Source organism: Mustela putorius, unplaced genomic scaffold, assembly GCF_011764305.1.
Source record: "Mustela putorius furo isolate JIRA1106 unplaced genomic scaffold, ASM1176430v1.1 tig00000127_pilon_pilon_pilon, whole genome shotgun sequence".
In the NCBI taxonomy this organism is placed as follows: domain Eukaryota; kingdom Metazoa; phylum Chordata; class Mammalia; order Carnivora; family Mustelidae; genus Mustela; species Mustela putorius.
The window spans coordinates 8,795,963-8,809,314 of NW_025421288.1; the positions used below are offsets into that span (position 1 = coordinate 8,795,963).

The 13,352-nt window shown below is 49.7% G+C and overlaps 1 protein-coding gene across 2 annotated transcripts; it reads right to left on the reverse strand.

Moving 5' to 3' along the window:
• Nucleotides 1-648: 648 nt before the first annotated feature.
• PLAAT5 (phospholipase A and acyltransferase 5) lies at nucleotides 649-12,842 on the reverse strand. Of its 2 annotated transcripts, none has more exons than XM_045068825.1 (6): nucleotides 12,654-12,842; nucleotides 11,683-11,767; nucleotides 9,593-9,701; nucleotides 6,666-6,774; nucleotides 5,377-5,639; nucleotides 649-3,603 (listed from the first exon to the last, which is right to left on the reverse strand). In XM_045068825.1, the coding sequence occupies exons 1-6, from the start codon at nucleotides 12,742-12,744 to the stop codon at nucleotides 3,511-3,513; spliced, it is 750 nt and encodes a 249-aa protein (XP_044924760.1). In that variant the 5' UTR covers nucleotides 12,745-12,842; the 3' UTR covers nucleotides 649-3,510. The 2 variants fall into 2 exon arrangements, with proteins under 2 accessions (XP_044924760.1, XP_044924756.1); XM_045068821.1 differs by having other exon boundaries at nucleotides 6,660-6,774.
• Between the last annotated feature and the right edge of the window lie 510 nt (nucleotides 12,843-13,352).

Genomic DNA, 13,352 nt, shown 5'->3' on the forward strand with positions numbered 1-13,352 from the left:
CCAGGCAACCCGAGTCTGACTCTTGATTTTGGATCAGGTCATTATCTCAAGGTTGTGAGATGGAACCCTGCCCTCAGCCTGGAGCCTGCTTAAAATTCTCTCTCTCCCTCCGCCCCTCCCCCAACACTTGCTCTCTCTCTCTCTCAAAAAAAAAGGGAGCAGGACACATGCAACCTAATGTGTATTGCAGCATTATTTTCAAAAGTCATATTACTGAAGCAGCCCAAGTGTCCACCCATGGATGAACGGATAAAGAAGATGTGACAGATTCATAGAGAAGGGGATACTCCTTATCCACGGAAGAGAACGAAATCCTGCCTTTGTCCCAACATGGATGGATCTAGAGGGTATAAGCCTAAGTGAAATAAGTCAGACAGGGAAAGACAAAATACCACATGATTTCACGCGTAAGTGGAATGTAAAAAACAAAACGAAGGAGGAAAAAAACGCAAACAAAAGCCAGACTCTTAAATACAGAGAACAAAGTGGTGGTTGTCAGAGGGCAGGTGAGGGGGGATGGGTGAAACAGGAGAGGGGGATTAAGAGCACACGTTGCACGAGGAGCACTGGGTCAACTGCAGAATTGCTGAAACATTATATTGTATACCTGAAATAACTATAATGCTGCATATTAATTATACATGCACTAAAAAATTTTTTAATTAAAAATACATACATTTCCATAAAAAATAATAATAAAATCTTACTTTTTTGACCAAGTTTCCCTCCTGTGTGACTACAGGAGACCCACTTCCCTCCCAAGGTTTTCCCAAGGATGTTGACCTGGAACAACCCCCCGTCCTGGGTCTGCTTGATTCTGACGGACTGCCTCCATCAGTCCCTGGGCCTCTTGTCTCTGCAGCAGTCACTGTCTTGGGTACCACAGCCTTGCACCCCGGCTCCTTCATCCCTCTTCTCAAGACAAGGCTCGAGAAGAACAAAAGGTGATTGTGAGCATTAGAAGACACTGGGAGCTGCTTATCTCTGCTCCCCTCTGCCCATGTCTCCCCTCGACCTCTGGCCTGATGCCCAAGAGGAGGGCTTCATTCTTTGACTCAGCTGGTATCCCTGACTGACATGTGTTCCACTCTCTCTCTCCCACTTGCAGCCAGTGATAACAAATCCTTTGACCCTCATAATAATCTTCACAGAGCTCATTTAGTGTTTCCTGATGTTGCCCTTTCAATCAGTAAGCCAAGCACCCAGATTGAGAACAGCCCCTGCTGGGTCATGTGTCATGACTACTGGGCCCCCTACTGTGAAGGGACGCAGCACAGTCAAGTTCTTTGACTTTCCCTTTGACGTGCCCAGTGGACCAACACCACCACTGAGCCCACTTCCTTATCCCCCCAAAGGGAAAAGCAATCAAAACACTAAAAAAAAAAAAAAAGAAAGAAAGAAAGAAAAAAGGCAGACAAACAAGAGATCTGTGCGTAACATCTCGAAAACATTGGCATTTACATGGCTTTCCCGGAACAGCAGGTATGTGCCTTACAGCTCCAAGATGGGGAAGGCTCACCCGAGAGGTTCCACCCAAAGCAGAGAATGCAGTTATGACCATAGAAGGCAGGAGCTGCCCCAGGTTTGTAAACAGCACTTTAAGAGACCCTCCTCCCTCCCACCCCACACCTACAAAGTGTAGGGCATGCGTTCCAGAGCTCGCAGCCTCACGCGCACCTGCGAGGCAGGAGGAAACGCTGTCCAGCAGGTGTTCTCCACCCCACGCCCCACACTATGTCTTGTGTCCTTCCAACCGATGCAACTTCTTGCTGCTGTCCCTAAGCGCTGCCGGTGGGTTCAGGCCAACGTGGGGAGAACCAGGATGTGGCACGTGCTAGACGCTCAAAAAGGTTTGTTGCATGAATGAATGAACATAAACCCTGATACACAACTGAGGCCCTCGGCCCCACTGGGTGCAAACTGAAAGAAACCCCAGAAGTGTCCTTCTGTCTCAGACCTAAGCAAGAGATAGATGAGCCCTTAGTTCACAAGTTACTAACCACTCTCTGGCATGGAGGAATTGTCTGTCTGTTTACCAAACAAATCTGTTTTTTTGGATGAGTGATAACTACGGTCTGGGAGGTCAGAGTCAGAATCAAGAAGTTCACTAATATACGACAGAGTTAATTCAAAACTAAAAGGAATATACTTTACAGGAGATGAATTCCTGGTGGTTGGGTTCTACTTCAAAGGAAGCCTCAATCTAGACCATAACGAAAAAGGAGCTGAAGGGAGTAGTAGTGGGAGCTCAGGGGATTCTAGGGGGTGGGGAAGAGATGGTTGGAGGGACTCAGGGTAATAATGACTTTATCCTCCTCATAATTCACAGAAATGAGGGCATATGCTCCAGCAACCAACCCCTGGAACCCCCACGCAAAGCAGAGAGAGAGGTCATTGGAAAAGGCAGATGCAAGACAGAGACACACATCCAGATCCAGCATCTAGACAACAGGAGGATGCAGTCAAGTTCGGATTGCTGGGAAAAGAGTGGGAGGGGGAAGAAATGGAAGAGTTTCGCTGAGAGTCTACTTCGTCCAAATAGGAGAAAGGCTCACGGGCCATCCTAACAGATCTCATGTGAAATGCTCTGGGGGCTCCGTCCTGCTTCTGTCCACATCACTCACGGTTCCTAGCCATTCTGAGAGGCCCTGTCTAGCCTTCCTGGATCCCTTCGTCTCTCAGCGAGCACCAACAGGCCCTGGTCTTCATTCTAGATCTGTTTTCATGCCAACAGCAGTCAACACACACACAAAAATCACTCCTTCCTCTCCCTCGTGCGCACAGAAGTCCGCGGAGGAAATTATTTTAAGTATTTCTCTGAAATCAGTGAAAATAACTATTTCCAACTTTCCAGTAATTCTAAGGTAGAAAAGCAAAGGAAATGTTGATCATACTTTAAAGCACGGGGTGTTCAGCAATAGAGAATAAGGCTGGTGTATGATTTTGGATTAAGCACAGGGGACCCTGCATAGCAAGCCACTGAGCTTCCTTCAAGCCCTCCTGCCCCCGCACAGCGCTGCGGGTCAGGAAGAGCTGGACGCGCGTGAGGGCGACAAGCTAGAGACATTCTAGTTCAAGAACAAGAACTTCTGAAAAAGAGCTCTCTGTTCCTGGGAATGTTCGAGCAGAGGTTTCCAGGATGGCATAGGTGGTATTCATACATCACAGACCAGAGTCAGCCTGAGAAACCAGCAAGACCCTTCCCACCGGGAGGGAGATGACACAAGCCTAGGAAATGCCTAGCACGGTGCCTGGTGCCTAACAGAAGCATAATAATAAATATTACATAATAATAAATATTAGTTTCTTCTCACCCCGAGAGTCCACGGATCTAGGATCACATATATTGGATGTATTTCTGGAAGGGTCTTTGGATACATTCTAGATTCTTCCAGAAGTTCACAATTTACTCGAGTGGGGCTATGGAAAAAGAAGGCAAGGGAAGGCAAGGAGGCACGTCGTCCCTGCTGATGAGAGCATCTCCTCCTCTGCTTGCAGTTCCGAGCTCCTTCAGGCCGTTATGGGCTTGGGCCTGATGCTCTCCACGACGGCTGAGATGACCGCTCCCGCAGCCTTCGCGCCTTCCATCAGTGCGTGCTCCACCTGCAAAGCAGACCAGTCCACAGGACACTCAGGGGTGATCCCAGGCTTGTGCCCTGCCCCATCATTCCCCTTCAGCACCCGGCCTGCCTGGAGGAGGAAGTAACCTGTGCTAGCCTCTATTTCCAAAGATCCTAGCATGGCAAGGGACCTAGAGAAGTCGGGATGGCCCAGAATGGGACATCCGAGGCAGACGCACTCCCTGTCCCTCCAGGGCATCATCCATGGCTCCTGGCCTCCTTGGTCCCTCAGAGCCATTCACCCAGGGTCTGCCTCTGGAGTAGGGGCAGCGAGGCAAAGGATCTCAGCGTGCCTGAGCCACTGAGACCTTCATCTACATACAGGGAATCTGAGAGCCAGGGAGGGGAACTCACTTGGACAAAGTCATGGTAGGAATCAGTGTCTGAGCGTGGCCCACACTCCAGAGAAGGCTCCCTGGCTTCCATTTGGTTCATAGGGTCTTGTCATATACAAATGTCGTGGGATGGGAGATCCCTGACACCGGAACCCCCAAGCCCCCCTACACTGGAGCGAGGCCTCGGGGAACGGAGTGCGGGCCGGGAGAGGACAGAAACAAAGGATTTGAGCCCAGTACCCTGAGGGGACACGAGAGCCGCAGAAAAAAAAAAAAAAGGTGTTCCTTCTTTAATTCTTCATGTCTCAATCTATCAAAAAGGGGATAATAAATGCACCTTCCACTCCGCTCATGGGGTTTAGTAAGGATCAAATAGGAAAGAGGGCCGCTCGGGTTGTCACAGATCTTTTGAGCTATTTTTCAAAGCCCTTGAACACATGGACTGTGCCTCATTGGGATTATCCCCACCCTGTGTGGTGGGGGGTCACATACCCAAACACAGCACGGGCCAGGCCAGTAAGACAGGCGAAGCTCGCAGGTGGCACGTCGACCCCCACACGCCCCATCTAAAGAGACAGCCACTACTCGGCCAGCAGAACACGGGCCTCAGGGCCTGATCCATCAGTTGTTCTAGAATGGCTGTGAATCCAGATCTTTTTATATAAAATTTCTATATTTGGGGGGTGCCTGGGTGGCTCAGGGGGTTAAGCCACTGCCTTTGGCTCAGGTCATGATCTCAGGGTCCTGGGATCGAGTCCCGCATCGGGCTCTCTGCTCAGCAGGGAGCCTGCTTCCCTCTCTCTCTCTCTCTCTCTCTGCCTCCCTCTCCGTCTACTTGTGATTTCTCTCTGTCAAATAAATAAATAAAATCTTAAAAAAAAAATTGTTAAAGCCTGTGCCTTTGGCTCAGGTCATGATCCCAGGGTCCTGGGATCAAGCCCCGTATCAGGCTCTCTGCTCAGCAGGGACCAGTTCCCCTCTCTCTGCCTGCCTCTCTGTCTACTTGTGATCTCTGTCAAATAAACAAATAAAATCTTTCTTAAAAATTTCTATATTTTTAAGTGTTGGTAAGACCTACAAATTAAAAAAACAAAACCCAACAACAACACTACCCATCCAAGCAAAACATGTCTGTGGGCCAGATGTAGCCCCAAACCTCACTTTACCCCCGTTTTGTGAAAGAACAAACAGAAAGAAGAGTCTGACCAAGGGTCCCAGCTCTACAGCCCAGAGCCTCTGTGCTCCTCCATGGGCTGACAGAGGGGAAACCACCTCCTGAATGGTGGAGTCCTGTGGACGGAGAAGGCCCCCGGCTCAGCAAAGAGCACGAAACCACTGACCCCCCGCTCGGATCACCGAGGAGATGACAAGCCCCAAGGAGGCTCAGCCAGAAGCCACTGTCCCAGCCAAAGTCGCCGCACCTGCTGGCTCCGGGGCACGCCGTATCTGAGGTCATTGACAAAGTGCTCGCAGTTCCCTTCGATCAGGCTGTACTGCACGATCTTGTTGATCATCTTTCTCGTGCGCTGGAGGATCTGGTCCACGGGCAGGGGCAGGTACGTCCCGTCCAGCTTGTTGTTGACCTTCCAGGAGCAGCCGTGCAGCACGTCCTCCAGGCGGCTGTACTTCACCACCGCGCGGTTGCTGAAGACGGAAGTGATGCTGCCCACCTCGAATTCCTCACCTGGGGACCAAGAGGAACAGAAGCTGGAAAGCTGCGAGGGACTGTGGGGTTGGGGGCGGGGAGGCGGGTAGTGTACTGGCTCATCTAAGATGTGCGTCAAGCGGCTTCCCTCCAAGGCCTCGGCTTTAGCATGGCCGAGGACAGCAAGTGGATGACATGAACTGCGCCCCCGCCTTCGCCACCCCAGTGAGACACCTGTCACCTGGAGATCAGCCCATCAGCATTTTTTTTTTAAATGACAGATGATGTTGAGCATCTTTTCCTGTAGCGGGGCACAGGAGAGGGCTTCGCCCTGCAGGGGGAGGCGGGACCTGAGGAGGAGGACTGAGCCTTGGGGGTGAGGGCCGTGAGCATGGTGTGGCCACAGGCCTTTGGTCCCAGGACCCTTCTGCAGTTTCATCCTGAGTGGACAGTACTAACACAGGATGAAAAATTCAGAAGGCATCAGAGCATACGCAGGGGTGTCCCCTAGCCTCCCCTTCTCCCAGCGCCTCCTAGTCCCTTCGCCCAAGGGGACCACTGTGACTAAGTGTGTCTCCTGTTCTATCTTCTTCCATCACCACATCCTCCCATCAAATCTCCACTAAATTTTAATTAGTCACCAGTTGAATCTCAGCCTTGTACTAGGCGACCTTGAGGAATGAAAGGAAAGCTGTGTGTCGGGGAACAGTCAGAAAGAGCAGGGCGACGAGCCAGGAAGCTGGAAGCAGCATCTAGGGGCCATCGGAACGTGCAGGCATCTGCACCCCTCCTGGGGAAGCCTCAGAAATAGGAGGAAGGACACCGAGGCTCAACGAACACAGGGCCACCAGGTGCACTGCATCTCCCTTGGGGCTGGACGCTCGGGGGCGTTGGGTGGACAGAGATCAAGCTCCGCACCCAGTCCACTGAGGGCCAGGAATGCGCTGAGTGTTTTTTTGGCGAATGAAGGGCAGCTGCTGAGGAACCCAATAACTAAATGCACTTGTTCTTACTCTGCTAACTTCAGTGTGAATATCAATATGTCAATAGAGTATCCACCCTTACTCGGGGCAGCCAGATGCACCACGCAGTCGTCTTCCACGTAGATGGCCCAGTGCTCATAGCCAATTCGAAAAATCTCAATCAGGTCTCCGGGTCTGGGCCTTGGTTTGCCCTGTGAGGGGAGAAATAAGATAAAATAAAGAAGCTACACCTGCCCAAGGAACTCCGGAGACCCTGTCTGGGGGGGATTAGCTAGAGTCGGCCTGAAGACACAGGGTTTTATTGCTTTATAGAAATCCAGGCTGCCAGAAGCTCTCTTCCCATGGACGGTGGGTAGTGGGGGATGGGGGGCTGCTCCCCTCCTGCTGTCACTCGGGTTATTAAAGCCACAGGCTAACTGTGCCAGAGGCCGATGTATTGCCACTGGGCTCCAAATGTGCCCTCCAGATAAGCTCTGTGATATGTGCTGGAGCTCTTTTAAGCTTTTCTCCTTAAAAATGAGCACTTCATTAAGCATTGCAAAAGGGAAGGGTTCTCCTGCAGGTTCTACAGGTTCTAGCTTGCAGCAGGGCGGGGGAGAGGGATGGTCAGTGATGGGTGTGAGGACCTCCGGCGGAGCTCTACCTGAGCCAGAAGCCTCCGACAGTCATTTTCTCAGCCCTTCCACAGAGAAATCAGTGCCCAAACACCTCCAGCACCTGCTGGTGTCTTGACTCCCTCTGCACGGATCCCACATGGACTGATCCAGAGGGTCCCCCCAAGTTTGCATGCTCAAACCACCTGCTGAGAGCCCGCCACACTGCCCCCTGGCCAAACCAAACTTCTCTGATCTCCTCTCTAATGAGGAGGTTAGGAAACCCCTTCCAAGTCTGTCCTTCCCTGAGAATTCTCCCTCAGGCCTGGGAGGCCATGTTGAGTTTCTTCATTTCTTATAGTTACTCTTATATAGTTTAACAATTTTTTAACCTTTCCCCTGTTTAATCTACTGGGTAGTTTCTATCTCTTGATTGGACCCAAAGTGCTGATACTCTATCCCTTCAAAGAGGCCTAGGGAAGAGACAGTGTGTGTGTGTGTGTGTGTGTGTGTGTGTGTGTGCCACACATGCCTGTATGTGGGCACAATGCAATAGTGTGTACTTAAAAATTTATTAAGAGGGTAAATCTCATGTAAAGTGCGCTGTCTTAGCACAATTTAAAAAAAAAAAGAAAAGAAAAGAAAACCTAGAGCTTTGCAATTGCAAACCCAAACTAAAAAAAAGAAAAAGGAAAAAGAAAAAGAACTCTCTTATCCCCTCCTTCTGTACTATGCATCCCTCCCAAACTGTCCCTAAGTTTGTCGGAGGGGTCCTGGGAAGAAGTTCTGCTCACTGGTTACTCCCTGAGAAAGCACGCTGGGCAGTCAGAGCCCACAGAGACCTGGGGAGCCCTGGAGTGGATCATCTAGCTTCACATTGTGAAGCTAGATGGCCCCACCTACCCATCAGCTTCACAATGGCTTTGTCACTTATTCAACCATTTGCCCACTTTAGTCTAATTTCCTCAAGGTTGTATCTCACCTCCCAGGTGCCAGCTCTATTTTCCTGGTGGAGGACAGCCCTTTGCCTGGCAAAAATTCACAGAAGTAAAAGGGGGTACCTGTTTCTTTTCTGAACTACAATGTACAAAATTTACAAATTTACAAAACCATCACCACCATCCATTGGACTTCATCAAAATTTAAAAACTTTGTTCTTCGAGAGCTCTTGTTAAGAGAATGAAGACACAAGCCACAGACACTGAGAGGATCCTGCAAAGCATGTATCTGATGAAAAGCATGGACACAGAATTTCTGAAGAAACCAAGGGGGGATACGGGCAAAAGGATTTGGAAGCTTCACCAAGGAAGATGGATATGGAAGATGTTCAACATCGTCAGTCCTTAGAGAAATGCAAATTAAAACCACAATGAGACCCTTACAGACCTGTGACGATACCAACAATTAAAGAGACAACCAAATGCCGATGGGGAGGCACTGGAACTTCCACACTCTGCTGGCGGGAATGTAAAACAACACCACCGGTTTGGAAAATAGGAGGTTAGAAATGCAACTACATATGGGGGAGCCTGGGTTGGCTCAATTAAGCATCTGCCTCTGGCTCAGGGTCCTGAGACTGAGCCCCGGGAAGGCTCTGTGCTCCAAGAGGGAGACTGCTTGAGATTCTCTCTCTCCCTGTGCCCCTCCACCCCTTCTCTCTCAAATAAATAAATAAAATTAAAAAAAAAATACTTCTACCGTATGATCTAGCCATTTCATTCCTAGGTATTCACCCAAGAGAAAAGACAAGATCTGTCTGTACAACATCTGACGTGCACACAAATGTTCGTGGCAGTTTTATTTCTAATAGCCAAAAACTGGTAACAGCCCAAATGCCAATCAAGTGATGAATGGACAAACAATGGTGTATTCATACAATGCATTCCTACTCGGTAATAAAAAGGAATGAACTATTAATCACACACAACAATATGGATATAACTTTAATTACAAGAAATTATGTGAAAGGAGACGGACAAAAAGAGCCTAGACAATATGATTCCATTGAGGAATTCTCTAAAAAATGCAAATTAATGTATAGTGACAAGAAGCCAGTCAGGGGCTGCCTGGGGAGGGGGGAGGGGGGAGAAGAGGCGGGATTTACAAAAGAAAACAACGTTTCGGGAGTTATGGAGATATTCATTATCTTGACTGTGGTGATGGTTTCATGGGTGTACACACACCATACCAAACATATCCAACAGTATATTCTAAAAATGTATACCTTATGTAGTTATAGCTCAGTAAAGCTTAATAGAGTTCAACAAAGCTGTTTTCAAAAAAAATTTTAAGGCACAACCAATATCCCAAATCAATATGCACTTCAACCTGCCACACAATCTAAATAAAGCAAAGAGTCTGTAGAGAAGTCACGGGCGTATTAAAGATACACTCAAAGAACTCCTGGGATTCCCACCTCAGCGGCTTGCTTTGCCAATTTCCCGGCGCTCTCGGGCTTCGGGGCTGAATTCAACTCTGCTCTTTTCTCCTTGGGTGTGGTCTCCAAGTTAACTACGGGCTTCTCCCTAGATGAATTTTGTGATCACAGAGTTAACGAATAACAACATTTCACCATTACTGGAAATTCTGTATTACTTCAGACTTGTGATTTTCAGATCTCTTTCAATTTCGAGACCCTAGGAAAGAAACAGTTTCCCCAAAGCGTGTTTCTGTGATCACGCTCTTAGCTGCCTTACAAAATAATTGCCGTTTCCTGCATTTCGAATGATCATTAAACTAATGATAGCACTGAGTAGATTTCAGGATTTTTTTTTTTTTTTTTTTTTACTGCTGATCATCTTTCTTACATTATCAAAATGACACCTGTACATAGGTTTAAAGAAATGGTAACGGTCCATAATGGCTTCTAATGAAATACAACAGGGCTCTATTCCCTCCCTTCCTTCTGCCCATCCTACTGGGAGAGGCAAACCCCTTGAGCTGTTTCTTCCAACAACTAGGTCCATAAATCTGAGAAATCTTATTATGCCTCAATACTGTAACTGCATATATCTTGAAAGAAATCAGTATATTTTGTTTCTTGAACCAAAACGTTATTTTGAGAGGACTGAAACCAACGGCAGGAATAGCTTTGGGATAATATAGTGAAATATATTGGGGTCAAAAAGGCCTAGGTTTGGGGGGCCTGGCTGGCTCAGTCAGTAGAGTGTTCTAGTGTGTGTCTCTTGATCTCAGGTTTGTGAGTTCAAGCCCTATACTGGATGTGGAGATTACTTAAAAAAAAAAAAATCTTAAAAAAAAAAACAAAAACGGGGTTTGAATCCTGGCTCTGATCCTTGCTATCCAACTTTGAGCTAGTAAATGAATGTGTCTGAACATCAATTTGATTATCTATAAAACAGAGATGAGAGTATTTGCATCTCAGAGTTGTCTAGAGGGTCGAGAGGGTTAAAAGAGAGAGGGCCGCCTGGGTGGCTCAGTGGGTTAAAGACTTTGCCTTCAGCTTGGGTCATGATCCCAGGGTCCTGGGATTAAGCCCCGCATGGGGCTCTCTTCTCGGGAAGCCTGCTTCCCCCCTCCCTCTCTGGCTGCCTCTCTGCCTACTTGGGATCTTTGTCAAATAAATAAATAAAATCTTCTAAAAAAAAGAGAGAGAGAGCATAATATATACACATCTGGTACATTATCAACCAAAAAATGGCATTTTATTTGCCGTTCCCCCATACTTTACCGCTTCTCCAAAGTATAGTGTGCGGGGATGGAGTATAGCTCTTTGGGGAACAGTCAGACCCTCACAATTTTAAAAAGAAGCAAACCATGCTTTATTATTATTATTATTAGGATTAACATATAATGTATTATTTGCCCCAGGGCTACAGGTCTGTGAATCACCAGGCTTAACACAATTCACAGCACTCACCATAGCACTCTCCTCCCCAACATCCACAACTCAGCCACCCTAATCCTCCAGGCTCCAACCCCACCCCTCAGCAAACCTCATTCTGTTTCCTGAGATTAAGAATCTCTTATCCTTTGTCTCCCTGCCCAGTCCCATCTGGTTTCATTTTTTCCCTCCCTAATTCTCACAACCCCCACCCCCGGCTCTCAAATTCCTCATATCAAAGAGATCAAATGATAATCATCTTTCTCTGATTGACTTATTTCGCTTAGCATAATACTCCCTAGTTCCATCCAGGTCCTTGCAAATTGAAGCAAACCTTGTTTTTAATGAAAGTGAACTGAGGCAATTTGCAAGATCACATAATTCATTAGTGAGACCACGTGGCCACGCGGTAAACCAGTTCTCAGGGTTCTGGAGGCCTTGCGGCTAGAAACTGCTGCCCAGCAGGTCCCGCCAGCGGGTCCCAGGCCTGGTGGTCATCTATTACCCAGTGCACAGCAGCCCTCCCCTCGCTGGTTAGGAGGCAAGTAGGCTGGTTCCTATGGAAACCAGCTCGGGATTTGCTTTATAGGATTGTTACCAAAGTCGGTTCTCCAAAGTCTTCCCCACCGGAAGACCTAGTCCTTCCACACGGAGACTCTTACCCCTCCTGGCTGCTTCTGCTCAGCTCTGAGGTTCCCTGCTGTGGCTCCTTGGGCGAGAGCTGGACCAACGCTTGAGATGATTCTTCTGATAGGGGGTGGGGGGTGGGGAGGAGGAGGATGCTATTTAAACCACAACTGCCTGGACATCTGGGTGGCTCAGTCCTTAAGTGCCTTCAGACCCAGTCATGATCCCGGGGTCCTGGGATGAAGCCCCACATTAGGCTCCCAGCTCAACAGGGAGCCTGCTTCTCCCCCTCCCTCTGGCACTCCCCCTGCTTGTGCTTTCACGCTCTCCCTCTCTCTCTCTCTAATAAATAAATAAAATCCTTAAAAAAATAAATGAAAAACAAACCACAACTGCCACCTACAAGGAACAAAATCTATGGAAGGATTGTTGGAGCGAGCATCTTGACATCTCTGTGAAGGTGGGCTCAGAGCTCCAGTCGAGAACCGTGCCTGGCCCGGTCAGCCCTCAGATTTGGGGTGAGGAAGTGAGTGGATTGTGAGACTGGGTGCTGGAGAGGTCTCAGTTCCCCTGGAAAGAAGAGACTTTGGAACTCCCAGGGATAAGCTCGGGGAGGGGACGAAGTGAGATCCCAGACATCCGGGGGCTAAACCTGACAGCAGAAGCTTCAGCGGCCCTTGAGTCCTAGAGCCATCGTCAGCTGTCCTGGAGCTGCCAACTCTGCTTCCAGCTCTACCCCGAACAGAGTCAGAGGGGGGACACCCGAGGGAGGCGCTGGACGCCTGGCTCGCTTTGGTTGAATTACCAACGAAAGATCACTCCAAGTATGCGCTCATTCCGGTTAACCGGCATTTCGCACCGCCAGCACCTAGCTAGGAGAAGGAGCCTTGAAGGCATCTCTGGTGCCTTTTCTGGGGTCCGATGGAGGAGCCGGGTTCCTGCGGCCCGACGGAGGAGAGCACAGCGGACCCGCCGGGGGCTGGTGGCCGGTCCCCAAGCAGCGTACCTGCGGCTCCCGGGACGGGGCCGGGGCGGGGCCGGGGGAAGCGAGAGAGGCGACGCCTTCTCTCCCCGCGGGCGGCGGGGCCCAGGCCCATCCCGCTTCTGCGGCTCCGCACCGGCTGGGACCCCGTCGGCTCTGCGCGGGGCTGGCGGAGCCGGCGGGGTGGGGGGCGCTGGCGCGGCGCGGTGAGGACCTGCGGGGGGCAAGGGGGCAGGGGGGCGCCTGGCCGCGAAGCCAGGGCGCGCAGCAAACGGCGGGGGCGCGCGGGCGCCGTGCGCACGGCTGGGGGAACAGACAGGGCGCTCGTGGCGGGGGGCGCGCTTAGAGGCCCAGGAAAGGCGAGGAAAGTCGCGGCGGAGGTCACAGGGGGTGCGGTGGGTTAGGTGGAAGGCCGCGCAAACAGTGGGCACGAAGGCTGGAGGTGCCATCGGACGCGGCTGCAGAAGCGGACGGAGGAGCGACAAACGCACTGATGCCACCTTGGGCAGGCCTGGGGCGGCACGCTCGGGAGTGAAGATCTTGAGGGAGTCACAGCTTTTATTTGAATTATTTATATAACTTAAATTATATATTTTGTAACTAATTATTATATCCTACGTAATATATACAAAAGAACACAGGGAGGGGCCCTGGGTGCCTCAGTCGGTTAGGCGTCGGACTCCCGATAATGGCTCAGGTCTTTATATCAGGGTGTTGAGTTCT